The 15,963-nt window shown below is 43.5% G+C and overlaps 1 protein-coding gene across 1 annotated transcript in view; it reads left to right on the top strand.

Annotated features, from left to right (window-relative positions):
- Positions 1-15,963, top strand: part of hpse2 (heparanase 2) — a 129,182-nt gene that overhangs the window by 75,185 nt on the left and 38,034 nt on the right. Inside the window, exons 6-7 of the mRNA XM_064933089.1 lie at positions 1,125-1,172; positions 13,740-13,833. Coding sequence (XP_064789161.1) covers positions 1,125-1,172; positions 13,740-13,833 — 142 coding nt within the window. The remainder of the gene's footprint in view (positions 1-1,124; positions 1,173-13,739; positions 13,834-15,963) is intronic.

The raw sequence follows: 15,963 nt of genomic DNA, 5'->3' as shown, positions 1-15,963 counted from the left end.
AAAAATAGATATGCCTGACTTCAATGTTTTGGCTAGACCTTTTTCTGTAGGTACACAGCAATAGTTATAACATTTACGTTAGCAATACTTACTACTATACAACTCTTACTTACTATAGCTGAGCTGATGAGTTGGATTTAGAGAGTCTTTGTGAATTACGAGGCAGGTCCTCCTCTAACTCCTCCTCTAACTCCTCCTCTCTGTTCTCCTCCTTTCCCTCCACCGGTCTTTCCCCTGGTTTGACCGAGCGGTCTTTCCCCTGGTTTGACCGAGCGGTCTTTCCCCTGGTTTGACCGACCGGTCTTTCCCCTGGTTTGACCGACCGGTCTTTCCCCTGGTTTGACCGACCGGTCTTTCCCCTGGTTTGACCGAGCGGTCTTTCCCCTGGTTTGACCGACCGGTCTTTCCCCTGGGTTGACCGACCGGTCTTTCCCCTGGTTTGACCGACCGGTCTTTCCCCTGGTTTGACCGACCGGTCTTTCCCCTGGTTTGACCAGTTTTTCCCCTGGTTTGACCGAGCGGTCTTTCCCCTGGTTTGACCGAGCGGTCTTTCCCCTGGTTTGACCGACCGGTCTTTCCCCTGGTTTGACCGACCGGTCTTTCCCCTGGTTTGACCGACCGGTCTTTCCCCTGGTTTGACTTTGTCTCACGGTCATAGCCTCTGTCTCAGGTGTGTGTGCATGTGTGTGTGTGTGTGTGTGTGTGTCTGCCACAGTTGTCTGCTTAAGAAAACAAAGGCCAAATGGACGGAGGTAACATCAGTGTCAGTTAAAAGATGTAACCAAGACTAAACATCTTTAACTGGTGAGAGTGCCTTTCTGACAAGCTGTTTAGACAGAAGAGTCTGGACATGTCAGAAAGACTCTCAGACCCAAATAAGGAGAATTTCAGGTTGAGACTACCCGGTCCTCATGTCTTGTTTCTCACGTGTCTTTTTGGCTTTAACAGTTAGAAATACACACACTCACTGAATCACACACGTGCACACACATACACACACATTGACAACCTGGTCAAGAAGCCAAGACATATGAAACTAATCAAAAGTCTGTGTTTTATTCCGAAATGAAGTACTGGTATCTCAGTGATGCTGTAAACTGAATCTCTTGTGGTTTTATCCCCAGGTTCATGAAGAACGCTGGTTCTGTTGTGGATGCTGTAACGTGGCAACAGTAGGTATTTTACCCCTTTTTCTATCCTATATCTGCATACCTGTATCACTTAGCTTCATACACACATTCCCTATAGAATAATCATCATCATCATAATAACAATAAACAAGTTCTCATTCATAAAACCTCTTCAAATTTGTAAAGTAGAATAAAAATGGTTTCCAGTCAAACTGTTTCCAGGGAGAAATATTTTGAAGGCTTTTATAAAAAAATACAAGCTATAGTGAGAACCAGCTGCTGAAAGAATGGCATGGTTTAAGTTTGGTATTTTCCCTCACACTCTCTCTCCTCTGCTTTCCTCCCCATTCTGACTTGTGGTGTCGTTCTTGAAGTGACTGAGCGGCTAAAGACATGTCTGGCTGTTGTTGTGGTTTGTAATGGTCATTGTTTCACAGGCAGGCAAGAGGAACTGTGGTTGACATTCTGAGAGAGCAAAAAAATTGCATCGCTGTCAGAACGAAGTAAAATAGTCTCTGCAGTAGTTTCAAAATAAGGGAATATTGCTGTTTCGTGCCAAAGTATTCACATATTTGTCTCATTAACACGCGCACACGCATGCACACACACACACACGCACACACACACACACACACACCACACTGCTAGAGACGGGTCTCGTTAAGGCCAAGGTCAGGCTAATTAAGGGATTGGGAAGAGGAAGGTTTAGCACCACCCACACTGGCAAAGTCAAACCATATGCTTACACACACACACACACACACATACACACACATGTCCTTCCAATTACCCTCTTTACACAACAGGACTAGGTTTTATGCTAGCCAGACTGCGTGACAGACAGGCTGACCTCTATAAACCAACTTTTAACCAATAAAAGCTCTGAAAAGGTGCCACTTTGACCAACAGTGAAATACACTTGCATGATGACTAACCTTGCCTAAGATCTGAAGACATGCTATGTGAATGATTCGGTTTTTCTATAGAGAGAAAGTTGCACCAATCCATCCATAATGGCAGCACTTCCTCTAGATGGTACATATTAGAATTGTGCTGAACAACTTGGTTTAGTTATACAGTTATACATATTGGAGTCATTTAGCATGGAACAGCATGTTACATGTTAGGAACACAAAACAGGTGTTACACATGCTAGAGTGTATCTGTGACCAGACAGTTCACCATGCCTGTTGTCTCCCTCGGTCTGGCATTCTGGGGGGGAGCTCAGGTAAGAGGGTTAGGGATGATTAGTGTAGCACTAAGCGTCCACACCTCTTACACACAGACAAGCACGCATGCAGGCATGCACACACACACACACACACACACACACACACACACACACACACACACACACACACACACACACACACACACACACACACACACACACACACACACACACACACACACACACAAATATACAACAGGTATATCTTCCCAAGCTGACGCTAACATATACCTCCCTACAGTACATGTTTTCAATGTTCTCTTTCTCCTGTACTGCCAGAACTTCCCCTGTCACTTCCCTACTGTTGTCTTCATCCTCATAGTGTGGTTGTGTTCTCTTTCAATTATTTGTTTTGATATCTCACATGAGCGTGATTCACCAGAATCTCATCATCTCAAAGAACCAATCACATATGTCTGTCGGGTACAGACAGGTCGAGAGGCAAATGATGTGAGCAGCTCCCCTCATCATAACCTCTCTTCCTCACAAACAGTCATTCTCTTAGCTCTCCTCAGCATGACTTGATCCATTTTCCAAGTTCATCTGTTCACAGGTGTGCTGTGAGGTTACTCCACCGAGTGCAGGTTTTTCTTCGCTTGTCTTCTGTGTTGGGTGACTTTATCCCCTCCCCCCCAGTTTGTGTCCAGTACCCATAATGCTCATATACTTGGATAGAACGAAAGCTTTGCACAAGAGCGACTAGCTCTTTGTGTGTTTTGTGAGAGACGCCTCTCTCGTCAATGGTTATCACGGATTGTGGAAGCTATTATATTGGCCTATAAAAGCAAGGGGTTACAGCCTCCGGATGGCCTGAGGGCTCACTCCACCAGGGGTATGACTACTTCTTGGGCACTGTTCGAGGGCATCTCCTTGCATACTTTTATGATGTTCTACCGGCTAGACGTCATTGCGTCTTCTTTGGCGTATACTGTCCTCAGTGTCGGGGCCTCTGAGGGTTGATACGTTGAGACTAACTGGCTTCAGAGAGCATTCTGTGATACGGGAGTTGGCCATATCCCTCATGTGAGATCGAAACTAACAACTGAAAGAGAACTTAAGGTTATTTGCGTAGCCTCGGCTCTCTGATATTATGAGTGAGATGTCTCACCGCATTCAAATAAAATAACAGTTTATTGGTCGCGTACACAGTTTAGCAGATGTTATAGCAGTGATCATGCTTATGTTACTAGCTCCTAACAATGCTGTAAAATGTCCAAAAACTACACAAATAATAATAAAAAACAAGAAATCTTGAAATGGCAGAAAGAATCTAATTAACAACCCAAATAGCACTACACCATTCCCTACTAGCAAGAACTTGAGGAAGTTCGGCATGCTCAAGAATGATCAGAGGGTGGGCGAGTGGGGGGTTGAGGGGAGGGGCTCACCTTATTCGCCCCTCGACTTGCCTGTTTCCGACAGACGTGTGGGATTGGTTCTTCGAGCTTCTGAGACTCTTGTCAATCCCCTTCATGTGAGATATCTCACTTATAATATCAGAGAACCGAGGGTTACGCAAGTAACACGTTTTGGCTTAGCGGGAGTATTGCTCCATGAATAGAGACATAGAGACCATGTAGTCAGAAGACTGAACACTCAGCAAGAGGACTGATGTTTTTTACAGCTACAGTATATGGAGAAAGTAGAGAAAATAGAGATAGCAGTGGGAGGAAGAAAAAGCAAAGACTCCACACTTTATTCACTGTCCCGCCGGACTCGTAAATCCTGAGGTCCCATTCCCCTGGAGGGACACATTTTATTCATTGGTGGAGCTTAGACCCTCACAAACACTCACACTCACACATACACACGAGCGCACCCTTTGTCTCTTGTCTCCCTTTCGCTATCACTCTCCTTCTTTCTCTCTCACTTGTCTCCTTTTTCTCTCTCTCTGATCCCTCCCTGCCTTCCTCCAATTCTTGTCACTTTCTCGCTCTTCCCTCTGACATCTTAATACTCGTCTCAGACTAAATCTGGTATTTATCTACATCTCAACCATTCCACAAGTCAGAGAGAGAACCATTGTAGAGGGGAGAAAGAGGAAGAATGTGAGATGAGAAAGAGAAGGAGAGAGATTGAAATTTAGCAAGAGAGAAAAGACAGAGTAGTACAGTATATAGATACAGCCAGAGAGAGAGAGAGAGAGAGAGAGAGAGAGAGAGAGAGAGAGAGAGAGAGGCTACTGCTGTGAGGAAAGGTGATTCATCATTGTCTTGGTAAAGAATGTAATTCCAAATAGAGGATACGTTCTGTTCTCTACAGATGTGTTCACGCTTTAATTTTTCCCATAGGTAGAGGAGCAGTCAGATCAGCAGACAGCTTCCCTACAAAACTACTGTGTACTATGTATTTTTGTCTGACAAAGTTGGCCACACATAAATGGTATCATTTGGTAGCGCTTTACCAGTTTTGGTAACCCTTGATGGTAACAGATTTGATAGTTTTCCTACAATTAGGTCCCACTTTAAAAAACAAGAATTTATAAAGGCTTTATATAGAATACATAAAGTCTTCATTAGTACAAAATAGATACTTCACAAATAACTTCCTCTATGTACAGTACATGGTAACACTTTACTTGAAGGGGGCATACATACTTTCATACAAGGCATTCATCACACCTTTATGCGTGTTGCCGTATCATGCATAACAAACTTTACAATACATTCATTCTTCATAATTCATAAGAAGTTTTCAAAATGAAATTCCCTTGAAATACTGTTGAGAGTTAGAATAGTAGAATACACAAGGTGCAATTTAGAAATTTGGTTGTGCATCAGTAGTCTTTTTCTCTTGACAGTCATTTAGCCCATGTCAGCTAAACATTTGAATCGTGGTCGAATTACCAATCGGGGTCTCACTCAGATATTACCAATCGGGGTCTCACTCAGATATTACCAATCGGGGGCTCACTCAGATATCACATTAAAAATGGCAAACATTTCTCTCCACTGATTGGCAAAATGTGTCAAATTCAAGGAAATTTGCTGTAAAACTGCACATTTTTGCTCCCGGCCCCATGGCAAAATGTGTGGAAAAGCAGCAAACTTCAAAACTACAAAATGTTCTTTGTGGCCCACATCAAAGTTGCCCATTTGTGCTGTAAGACATCCGTGCTCTAATACACTATTCACGGAACTGGCTAGGAGCAGCACATTTAGTTACTGTGTGCACAGAGTGTTTTGTATCCTCTCTCTTTCAGTGCTGCAGGATGCCACTGGGTAAACAGCCCTTGGAATTATCAATAGTATCTTCACCCTCCAATTATGTTCAAAAGCCTATACGCAGTAGATGTTCTGTGTCAATTTGACCCCGTATCCATTAATAAGTACAGAACATACAGTAAGAAGGTGGAACTGAAGCAAACAGAGGACCTGGTCTACAGTGAGTCCTGGCCTGGAGCACAAATCGTAAATGTCATGTTAGGCCTGCAGCATGTTCTCTGCCAACTTAAGCCAGAAATATGTGTTCCTACGATAATACTTTGGGGGTTGGGTACTGTGCCTGTGAAAATACACATTTCTAAATAAATGTACATATAAAGATATATTTCTGTGTTACTGTTAACTTTTCGTTCTGAAATGACAATTTACATATTTTGAAAACTCCTTATAAATGATATTGAAAAAATGTGTTATGAAGGTTGTTATAACTGATACTGCGAGGTGTTACGACTGGTTTCATAAAGGTGTTGTGAATGTCTTTTTTATACCCCCTTCAAGTAGAGTGTTGTCGGCAGCACTGTGTCAATTCCCCAAAAAAGGGTTACATGATGACATTATTGATAATAGCCTAAACCTACCTGAATTCAATGGAAACCCATACCACGTTAATGGCACTCATGAACTGTAAATAGTGATTGCTTTAGATCAGGTACTTCCAAAAATACTTTGATAATAATTAGTATATTAGTACATATAATTTATCTATATTAAACACCGTATACATTATCTTATGAATCTTTATTCTGGATGGCAGGGTAGCCTAGTGGTTAGAGCGTTGGATTAGTAACTGAAAGGTTGCAAGCTCAAATCCCCAAGCTGACAAGGTAAAAATGTGCCATTCTGCCCCTGAACAAGACAGTTAACCCAGTGTTCCTAGGCCGTCATTGAAAATAAGAATTTGTTCTTAACTGACTTGCCTAATTTAATAATTGTTAAATTAAAGAGGAACTGAACCCCCCAAAATGATCTGGTTTAAAACGGCCTGTGGCATTGGTAGTAGTCATATACAGTGGGATTAATGATGAAGATGAGCAAAATTGTCTGTATAAAATAAAGAATTCAAGTACTGAGCTTTATTGTATATTATTTTACGCTAATACAATTGCGCAGAGAAAGAGATTTTGTTTTACTAGTAATACCTTTTTTCTCTCTAAAAGATAGGTGAGTGGCAATCATGTTTAACCCTAAGTCACCTTGCGAGAATAATGGCATTGAGACTTTTTCTAAAAATGTTTTCTGAGATTGAATGACACATTGGGAGGAATCTTAGACCATTCCTTCATAGAAAATCTTTCCAAATCCTTGATTACAGTCTGCTGGTAGAGGCAACCAAGTTTTGGGCTAAAATGTCCTAGTACTGGGTAAAATCCATGATGCCGTTGACCTTAACAACTCTGTACAGTGTCCCGAGAGGCACATAGGTTGAGATCTGTGGTGACACAGATTTCCTCTCACATAGCAGGGTCATCTGTGCATTGACTTTCCATATTGTCCAGCAGCTTCACTTGATAAGCCGTAACTAAGGTGGACATGTTAGGTGCTCTGACCGAATGGGCTGCATATTATGTACATTTTATGACAAATGAACCAAAGCATCCCTCTTGTTGGGGAGGGTGGTGTTAACCAACAGGGATGCACTGCGTGAGGGATTAAGGTAGTTAACCGTTAGCCAGAGGAGGCTCCCCCGGAGGGGCCTTATGGAAACTGGAGACTCGTCTATGCATGTTCAGGGTAGGGGAACAATTAGGGGTTAGTCTACCAGAAAAATGCTTTTCCCAGGACCATTTTGCCTCCTTTAGGCAAGCCACAACTGTCGGAATGCTAGGTTTGGTCAGGGCTGTTTGCAGTTGGAGTCTCCTCCACTGGTACAAATGGTCCGGTGGGACCGGTGGGACATTGAGCGTGTAATCCTGGATGGGATCAGCAACCTCGTCACCGGCTGTGCCCTTGGCGGTGCACCTGGGGACGGGTGCAGGTGTTTGGGAGGGAGGAAGTGGGGACTCAATTTCTCCATCTTGGGCTCAAAGTTGGAGAGGCTGCTATTAGCATGAGCCTCATAATCTTCTATCTCCCCCTCTCCCGAGATCGTGTCTTCGCTAAATAAGGGAAGAGAGTCAAGGTTGTCAATCACCTCCGCCCAGATGTGTACAGATGAGCGCTTGTCGCCTACCCTGGGGGGTACAGACGTGGCTTGGAGTGGGGGGTACCCGGAGCAAGAGCATTTTTTTGTCTCCTTCTCTGGCTAACCTTAAACAGTGTGCTGCAGTGCAGACAAGACTCTGGGTAGTCGACTGCCTCTCAAGCATGCTTGTTTCCAAAACAGGCAAAGCAGAAAGGATGGGAGTCTTTCTCTGAGATGCAAGAGCCGCAGGGGCAGATATGGGAGCTCGTGCCTGGCTTGGGTCATCCTGGCAAGGGGAGGTGGTAACCATGACTCTAAGTGGGCTACAAGCCTGTCGTAAATTTCACTCAGTAACCCGGAGAGCACAGCAAGGTGGAGCTCTACAGGTTAGAGGGCTCACAAGACCGCAAAACCGGAAGGTAGGACCGGTCAGCCTAGCCAGTAAAGGTGCTGGTGAGCTAGGTGAGAGAAGAATACTACCGTGCAGGTAGAGAGAGCTAGCGAAGGAGCTAGTTCTAGTCATGTGCTTCACCAATGCGTAGCCAGCTAGTCCTGGCATTTAGCTTGCTAGCATTCACCTCAAGTGTTAGTATCCACATCGATGGAACAGTAGTGGAGAGAGTAGCAAGTTTTAAGTTCCTTGGCATACACATCACAGACAAACTGAATTGGTCCACTCACACAGACAGCATCGTGAAGAAGGCGCAGCAGCGCCTCTTCAACCTCAGGAGGCTGAAAAAATTTGGCTTGTCACCAAAAGCAAACTTCTACAGATGCACAATCGAGAGCATCCTGGCGGGCTGTATCACCGCCTGGTACGGCAACTGCTCCGCCCTCAACCGTAAGGCTCTCCAGAGGGTAGTGAGGTCTGCACAACGCATCACCGGGGGCAAACTACCTGCCCTCCAGGACACCTACACCACCCGATGTTACAGGAAGGCCATAAAGATCATCAAGGACATCAACCACCCGAGCCACTGCCTGTTCACCCCGCTATCATCCAGAAGGCGAGGTCAGTACAGGTGCATCAAAGCTGGGACCGAGAGACTGAAAAACAGCTTCTATCTCAAGGCCATCAGACTGTTAAACAGCCACCACTAACATTGAGTGGCATTGAGTGGCTGCTGCCAACACACTGACACTGACTCAACTCCAGCCACTTTAATAATGGGAATTGATGGGAAATGATGTAAATATATCACTAGCCACTTTAAACAATGCTACCTTATATAATGTTACTTACCCTACATTATTCATCTCATATGCATACGTATATACTGTACTCTATATCATCGACTGCATCCTTATGTAATACATGTATCACTAGCCACTTTAACTATGCCACTTTGTTTACATACTCATCTCATATGTATATACTGTACTCGATACCATCTACTGTATCTTGCCTATGCTGCTCTGTACCATCACTCATTCATATATCCTTATGTACATATTCTTTATCCCCTTACACTGTGTATAAGACAGTAGTTTAGGAATTGTTAGTTAGATTACTTGTTGGTTATTACTGCATTGTCGGAACTAGAAGCACAAGCATTTCGCTACACTCGCATTAACATCTGCTAACCATGTGTATGTGACAAATAAAATTTGATTTGATTTAGTAGCCTAGCTTTAGCAAGCACACTGCTTGCTGAAGAGAATGTACATTCTTTGTTAGCTAGCTACGTTAGCTTAGGGTGTGGCTAACCAAATCACAAAAGTCTCTTTCCTTTCTTCCACTGTGGTGGGAATAAGTAACAGGAAGGTACATGGGCTGGTAGAGTGAGATGGATTCTACCCATAGTGAGAAACCAAACAACATGTAAATAGAATTTGTGTGAATAACTATCTAAATACTGTAGTGTTGAAGGGCCGGTATGGGGCACCCTTCCCTCTGATCTTAAGATCAAATCCCAATGCCCCAGGGCAGTGATGGGGACATTGCCTTGCATAGGGTGCCATTTATCAGATGGGACATTAAACAGGTGTCCTGACTCTCTGTGGTCACATGTCAATCCCATGGCACTTATTGTAAGAGTAGGGGTGTTAACTCCAGTGCCCTGGCTAAATTCCCAACCTGGCCCCATTTCCATCATGGCCACCAAATCATCCTCCTCCTTCCTAATTACCATATTTATTTGTATATTTTATTTAACCTTTATTTAACAAGGCAATTCCGTTAAGAACAAATTCTTATTGACAATGACAGTCTACCAAAAGGCAAAAGGCCTCCTGTGAGGACGGGGGCTGGGATTACAAATATACATTTCGGACAAGACACACATCACGACAAGAGAGACCTAAGACAACAACACAGCATGGTAGCAACACAACATGACAACAACATGGTAGCAACACAACATGGCAGCAGCACAACATGGTAGCAGCACAAAACATGGTACAAACATTATTGGGCACAGACAACAGCACAAATGCAAGAAGGTAGAGACAACAATATATCTTGCGAAGCAGCCACAACTGTCAGTAAGAGATGGAGATAACTCCAGCTTGAGTGCTTTTGTCATTTGTTCCAGTCGCAAGCTGCAGGGAACTGAAAAGAGGAGCGACACAGGGATGTGTGTGCTTTGGGGACCTTTAACAGAATATGACTGGCAGAATGGCTGTTGTATGTGGAGGATGCGGGCTGCAGTAGGTTGCTCAGATATGGGGGAGTGAGGCCTAAGAGAGTTTTATGCAATGGGTATTCAGAGATGACCAGTATATAGAGTGCAGTGACGTGTCCTATGAAGAGCATTGGTGGCTAATCTGATGGCCGAATGGTAAAGAACATCAAGCCGCACAAAAGCACCCTTACCTGCTGATCTTTGAATTACATCTCCGTAGTCTAGCATGGGTAGGTTGGTCATCTGAAACAGGATTAGTTTGGCAGCTGGGTTGAAAGAGGAACGATTACGATAGAGGAAACCAAGTCTAGATTTAACTGTATCCTGCAGCTTTGATATGTGATGTGACTACCTCAAGCTCTAAACCCTCAGTGGTAGTAATCACACCGGTGGGGAGAGGGGCATTCTTCTTACCAAAACACATAACCTTTGTTTTGGAGGTGAGTATAAGACTGTATCATCTGCATGTAAATGGATGAGAGAGCTTCCTACTGCCTCAGCTATGTTGTTGATGTAAATTGAGAAGAGCGTGGGGCCTAGGATCGATCCTTGGGGTACTCCCTTGGTGAGAGGCAGTGGCTGAGACTACAGATGTTCTGACTATACACTGCACTCTTGGAGAGAGGTAGTTAGCGAACCAGGCCAAAGACCCCTCAGAGACATCAAAATGGTTTTCTGTGTATTACCCAAGTGGGTGCTACAAATTGGTAGTGGATGAGGTGAGTTTCCCTAACTTACAGTGCTTTGAGTACCTGGAAAGGCGCTATATAAAAAAACAATCAATATATTGGGGGAGCACCCGAGTGGAGCAGCGGTCTAAGGCACTGCATCTCAGTGCTTGAGACATCACTACAGGCACCCTGGTTCAAATCCAGGCTGTATCACATCCTGACAGTCCCATAGGGCAGCGCACAATTGGCCCAGCATCGTTTGGGTTTGGCTGGGGTAGGCCGTCATTGTAAATAAGAATGTGTTCTTAACTGACTTGCCTAGATAAATAAAGGTTACATTAAAATATTAAAATATACAGTGCCTTGCGAAAGTATTCGGCCCCCTTGAACTTTGCCACATTTCAGGCTTCAACCATAAAGATATAAAACTGTATTTCTTTTGTGAAGAATCAACAACAAGTGGGACACAATCATGAAGTGGAACGACATTTATTGGATATTTCAAACTTTTTTAACAAATCAAAAACTGAAAAATTGGGCGTGCAAAATTATTCAGCCCCTTTACTTTCAGTGCAGCAAACTCTCTCCAGAAGTTCAGTGAGGATCTCTGAATGATCCAATGTTGACCTAAATGACTAATGATGATAAATACAATCCACCTGTGTGTAATCAAGTCTCCGTATAAATGCACCTGCACTGTGATAGCCTCAGAGGTCCATTAAAAGCGCAGAGAGCATCATGAAGAACAAGGAACACACCAGGCAGGTCAGAGATACTGTTGTGAAGAATTTTAAAGCCGGATTTGGATACAAAAAAGATTTCCCAAGCTTTAAACATCCCAAGGAGCACTGTGCAAGCGATAATATTGAAATGGAAGGAGTATCAGACCACTGCAAATCTACCAAGACCTGGCCGTCCCTCTAAACTTTCAGCTCATACAAGGAGAAGACTGATCAGAGATGCAGCCAAGAGGCCCATGATCACTCTGGATGGACTGCAGAGATCTACAGCTGAGGTGGGAGACTCTGTCCATAGGACAACAATCAGTCGTATATTGCACAAATCTGGCCTTTATGGAAGAGTGGCAAGAAGAAAGCCATTTCTTAAAGATATCCATAAAAAGTGTCATTTAAAGTTTGCCACAAGCCACCTGGGAGACACACCAAACATGTGGAAGAAGGTGCTCTGGTCAGATGAAACCAAAATGGAACTTTTTGGCAACAATGCAAAACGTTATGTTTGGCGTAAAAGCAACACAGCTCATAACCCTGAACACACCATCCCCACTGTCAAACATGGTGGTGGCAGCATCATGGTTTGGGCCTGCTTTTCTTCAGCAGGGACAGGGAAGATGGTTAAAATTGATGGGAAGATGGATGGAGCCAAATACAGGACCATTCTGGAAGAAAACCTGCAAAAGACCTGAGACTGGGACGGAGATTTGTCTTCCAACAAGACAATGATCCAAAACATAAAGCAAAATCTACAATGGAATGGTTCAAAAATAAACATATCCAGGTGTTAGAATGGCCAAGTCAAAGTCCAGACCTGAATCCAATCGAGAATCTGTGGAAAGAACTGAAAACTGCTGTTCACAAATGCTCTCCATCCAACCTCACTGAGCTCGAGCTGTTTTGCAAGGAGGAATGGGAAAAGTTTTCAGTCTCTCGATGTGCAAAACTGATAGAGACATACCCCAAGCGACTTACAGCTGTAATCGCAGCAAAAGGTGGCGCTACAAAGTATTAACTTAAGGGGGCTGAATAATTTTGCACGCCCAATTTTTCAATTTTTGATTTGTTAAAAAAGTTTGAAATATCCAATAAATGTCGTTCCACTTCATGATTGTGTCCCACTTGTTGTTGATTCTTCACAAAAAAATACAGTTTTATATCTTTATGTTTGAAGCCTGAAATGTGGCAAAAGGTCGCAAAGTTCAAGGGGGCCAAATACTTTCGCAAGGCACTGTATATATACTGTATATATAGCTTACTAACGTTTACAAATATAGGTCATATATGCTAATATTAAATAATGATTATTAATTGGTGAACATACTATTTCTAAATGGTTTATTACTGGACTTTCTTATGAAGCGTTAGTAATGGTTTCAGTTTGTGTGTACCGTAGCCTTTTTTCTCATGCAAACTCTAAGTGTAAAGTGTAGTGAGAGCATTTGGCGTCAGATTATAACCAGTTAATGATATTAGTGTTAAAAAAAAAACACAGAGTTTTAAATCAACACTATAAGTGTTGAGTCTGTGTACCCATATAGACACTAGAACAGTTGTAAATTAACACACTACTTAGTGTAAATCTATATTCAAAGATTTCCCAGAGTGCCTTGCCTTTCGAGCAAATTGTAGAGTTACCACACATGAGTGATGTGTATGAGTTTCATGCCCCTGTCCTAGGGTAAAACTATAACATTTTTGCTTAGTCCACAAGATTGAAAATGAATGTGACAACCATGTCTCTGTCACTAACAAATTCAGTCATGGGTGGTAAATTCTACAATTTACCTGAAAGGCAAGGCACCATGGAAAATATTTGAATAAGGTTTTACACTAAGTAGTGTGTTAATTTAACACTGTTCCAGTGTCTATATGGGTCCACAGACAACACTTTCAATGTTAATTTAGTTTTTTTAACACTGGAGAATTTGCTGTGTGCATTTATCAGAAGTTGCTTGTATTCTGTTCTAAAGTGTCTGTGTGTCTTGTTGTTCTGTCTGTAGCTACTACATGGATGGCAGAGTGACCAAAGTAGAGGACTTTCTGAAGACGCGCCTGCTGGACACCCTGACCGAACAGATCACCAAAGTACTCAAGGTGAGAGAAAGGGAAGTGTTGACACAAGGTCTCAGGAAAGGTCAGTCATTATGTGAGTAGGCTTCACCAAATCACCTCCGTTACACGTGTCTCTTCCCAACCCCTGCCCCAGTGCTCTCCAATCCCACTGCCTTGTCCCTCCATAGGCCTACCTCTGTAAGGGCACAGTTCCCAGTTCAGTTTTTTGGATCTCAACTCTCAGATCTGGAACAGTAACTTCCCTCAGTGAGAAGAAAAGGCCATAAGAACCGATCTGTCATGCTCACAATTAAGTAACAATTGCTACCGACCTATAGTCACAGTCTCTGAGCCGATAGAAAATACCCAATTATTGTCTATTGTAAAAGAGAGGACCCACCAAAGCACATTAAAAACAACCATAGAACAATGTGTGCTGCCCTATTGTGTTTGTGAGTTTGTGTGTGTGCGCAGGCGTGTATGCAAGCGTGTTTGTGCTGTACTGTACGTGCTTGTGCGTTTCCCTATTTGCTGTCCAGTAGTAATGGTTTGCAGCCATGCTAGGAGAGAGATTCTCTGGAAGCTGTTTAGAGCAGAGAGAATAGGTCTTCCGGACAGAGATCCAGGTGTGTGGGTGTGTAGAGGTAGTATAAATGTATGTGCGTATTATGTGTGAGTGAAAAAATGATGGAGTGAGTGTTTAGTTTTTTATTAACTAGACAAGTGTGTGTGTGTGTGTGTGTGTGTGTGTGTGTGTGTGTGTGTGTGTGTGTGTGTGTGTGTGTGTGTGTGTGTGTGTGTGTGTGTGTGTGTGTCAATGTGTTAGTGTGTCTAGGGCCCTGTGAATGTGGATAGAGACAAACACTGAAATAAAAGGTCAATAAAGATACAGGGTAAACTCGGTCCATGTAGCTATTTGTTAGCTATTTATCATTTACATTGCTTGGGGATCGAAGCTGTTCAAGAGCCTGTTGTTGTCAGACTTGATGCACCGATACCTCTTGCCCTGTGGCAGCAGAGAAAATAATCTTGGGTGGTTGGGGTCTTTTCACACCGCCTGATATAGAGGTCCTGGATGGCAGGGAGCTCAGCCCCAGTAATGTACTGGGCTGTCCCCACAACACTTTGTAGAGCCATGTGATTGAGAACGGTGCTATTGCCATACCAACCAGTGATACAACCAGTCAATATGCTCTCAGTAGTACAGCTGTAGAACCTTTTGAGGATTTGATTGCCCATGCCAAACTTCTTCAATCTCCTGAGGGGGAAGAGGCACTGTCACTCTTTCTTCACGACTGTACGTGTGTGTTTGGACCATTTTAAGTCTTTAGTGATTTGGACACAGAGGAACTTGAAGCTGTCTACCTGCTCCACTGCTGCCCCATCGATGTGGATCTGCTCCTTGGTCTTACTCTGGCACCACACTGTCAGGTCACTGACCTCTCTGTAGGCTGACTCATCGTTGCCGGTGATCAGGCCTACCACCATCATGTTGTCAGTGAACTTGATAATGGTGTTGGAGTCGTGCACACAGTCGTGGGTGAACAGTGAGTACAGGAGGGGACTAAGCGGACACCCCTGTGGGGCCCCTGTGTTAAGGGTCAGGAAGTCCAGGATCCAGTTGCAGAGGGAGGTGTTCAGACCCAGAGTCCTAAGCTTGGTGACAAGCTTGGAGGGGATAATGGTGTTGAAGGCTGAGCTGTAGTCAATGAACAGCATTCTAAGAGAGAGAGAACAAAGGCATTTAATCCCATTTATAACATTTGAAGGTGTAACCTTCCAACCCAAAACCAACCACAATTGACCAATCAAACGATACCAAGTTTACAGTAACCTAAACACTCCCAGGTCCAATCTCCACAGGTTGTCACATAATCTAAAGGCTTGTGTGGGGGATCAGACCAATGTAAATAAGACAGAACTCCTGAGAAGACAATAAAACACTTTGCATAATAGAGTAATTCAGAGTTCACCCTGTACAGAAACAAGTAACCACAGAGACCATCTGTCCATATAGTTAGCATCAGTGGGGTCACAGCCAAGGTCTGCCATAATCAACCGCGACCCTGGAACAATCAGGGTTAAGTGTCTTGCTCAAGGGCGCATCAACAGATTTGTCACCTTGTCAGCTCAGGGATTCAAACTAGCGACCTTACGGTTATTGGCCCAGTG

This window comes from Oncorhynchus masou, chromosome 24 (genome assembly GCF_036934945.1).
Source record: "Oncorhynchus masou masou isolate Uvic2021 chromosome 24, UVic_Omas_1.1, whole genome shotgun sequence".
Taxonomy (NCBI): domain Eukaryota; kingdom Metazoa; phylum Chordata; class Actinopteri; order Salmoniformes; family Salmonidae; genus Oncorhynchus; species Oncorhynchus masou.
This window is presented reverse-complemented; position numbering and strand designations above follow the sequence as displayed.